A 1,140-nucleotide genomic window follows, 5' to 3' on the forward strand; every position below is an offset into this window, starting at 1 on the left:
TCATTGTGCATCTCTGCAAACACCCCGCAGCCACATAAAGGTGGTGGCCCCATAGCCAGGGAGCCTGTGCATGGCCACAACCTCTCCCCGGTGCTGCTTTCGGCTTAGGTCTGGCTGCAGGTGCCCCCGTGGTCCCGGCAACGTCCCCCTGAGCCGCAGCGTGACCTGTGCCCACCGCTTTGGCTTTTCAGGTGACTGCTTGCAGAAACCCCGGCTGATGAAGCCGGTCACCTGCTATCTGGAGAGGCTGTCTGTCCAACTGTACCCATCCTTGGAGGAATTTGAAGAAGAACTGCTGGACTTACTGAACAGCGATCGCTTACTTCAGGTACTGCCGATGGAGTTACGGCAGGGGAAAGCACCGTGCGTAAGCAGTGATGCTGGCGCTTCTTTTACGGGCGGAGCGGAGAGTTTCAGATAAATGGTGCTTGTGTATTTGTTTCACTTGGAGTCTCTGATTTTATTGTTTTTTTTCCTTTGCTGTGCAAGCCTTTTGCTTGCTTTGCTGCTGGATTAGCACACAGGTGCTCTGTGTAGGCTTTGTTTTGGACATCCAGACGCTAATAGGCAGAATTTGGATTTGTTTTGCTATGGAAAATGCAAAGCTAAGATGCAGTGTGTATTGAGTACACCTCTTTAGGAACAGCAGTGCTCAGTGCAAAGTAAGGACCGCTGGCCAAGTCCTTCTTTATTTACCAGATTTGCACCAATTCTGCCACAAAGATGAAAGATTTTAATATCCATCAGTTGCTGGGGGGGTGGGGTCCTGTTTTTTGAGTTTCCAACGGATTGCCTGAATTTTCCTGGCCGCAGGCAGGGCAGGGAGGGATGCTGTGCCATCCCGTGCCGCCTCGCTCTACCATCCCCTGACACTTCACTGCCTGAGCTGGAAAACTTGCCTGTTGCAGGCTAACGCCACGCCGGACGGGTTTGGGGAGCGGGGCTTCCCCGGCGGCGTCCCCAACGGCCTGTGCTTTGTCCAGGCACCGCAGGTAGCCGTGCTGGTGCCGGAGGTGGAGGCGGTGCGGGGCAGCTGCCCAGGGGTGCCCAGCTCTGCAGCCAGGTAAGGGATCGACCCTCCACTGCTGGTGCCGCTTCCCTCCTGCCTTGGGCGCTACCCACAGCCACTTCCCCATCCCG

The 1,140-nt window shown here is 55.9% G+C and overlaps 1 protein-coding gene across 1 annotated transcript in view; it reads left to right on the top strand.

The window, feature by feature from the left end:
- Positions 1 to 1,140, top strand: part of LOC104158827 (nephrocystin-4-like) — a gene marked incomplete at both ends in the record, with an annotated part of 11,914 nt that overhangs the window by 1,824 nt on the left and 8,950 nt on the right. The window contains 2 exons of the mRNA XM_009696579.1: positions 192 to 328; positions 909 to 1,063. Coding sequence (XP_009694881.1) covers positions 192 to 328; positions 909 to 1,063 — 292 coding nt within the window. The remainder of the gene's footprint in view (positions 1 to 191; positions 329 to 908; positions 1,064 to 1,140) is intronic.

The sequence above is a fragment of the Cariama cristata genome, unplaced genomic scaffold (genome assembly GCF_000690535.1).
Source record: "Cariama cristata isolate BGI_N322 unplaced genomic scaffold, ASM69053v1 scaffold25873, whole genome shotgun sequence".
Taxonomy (NCBI): Eukaryota; Metazoa; Chordata; class Aves; order Cariamiformes; family Cariamidae; genus Cariama; species Cariama cristata.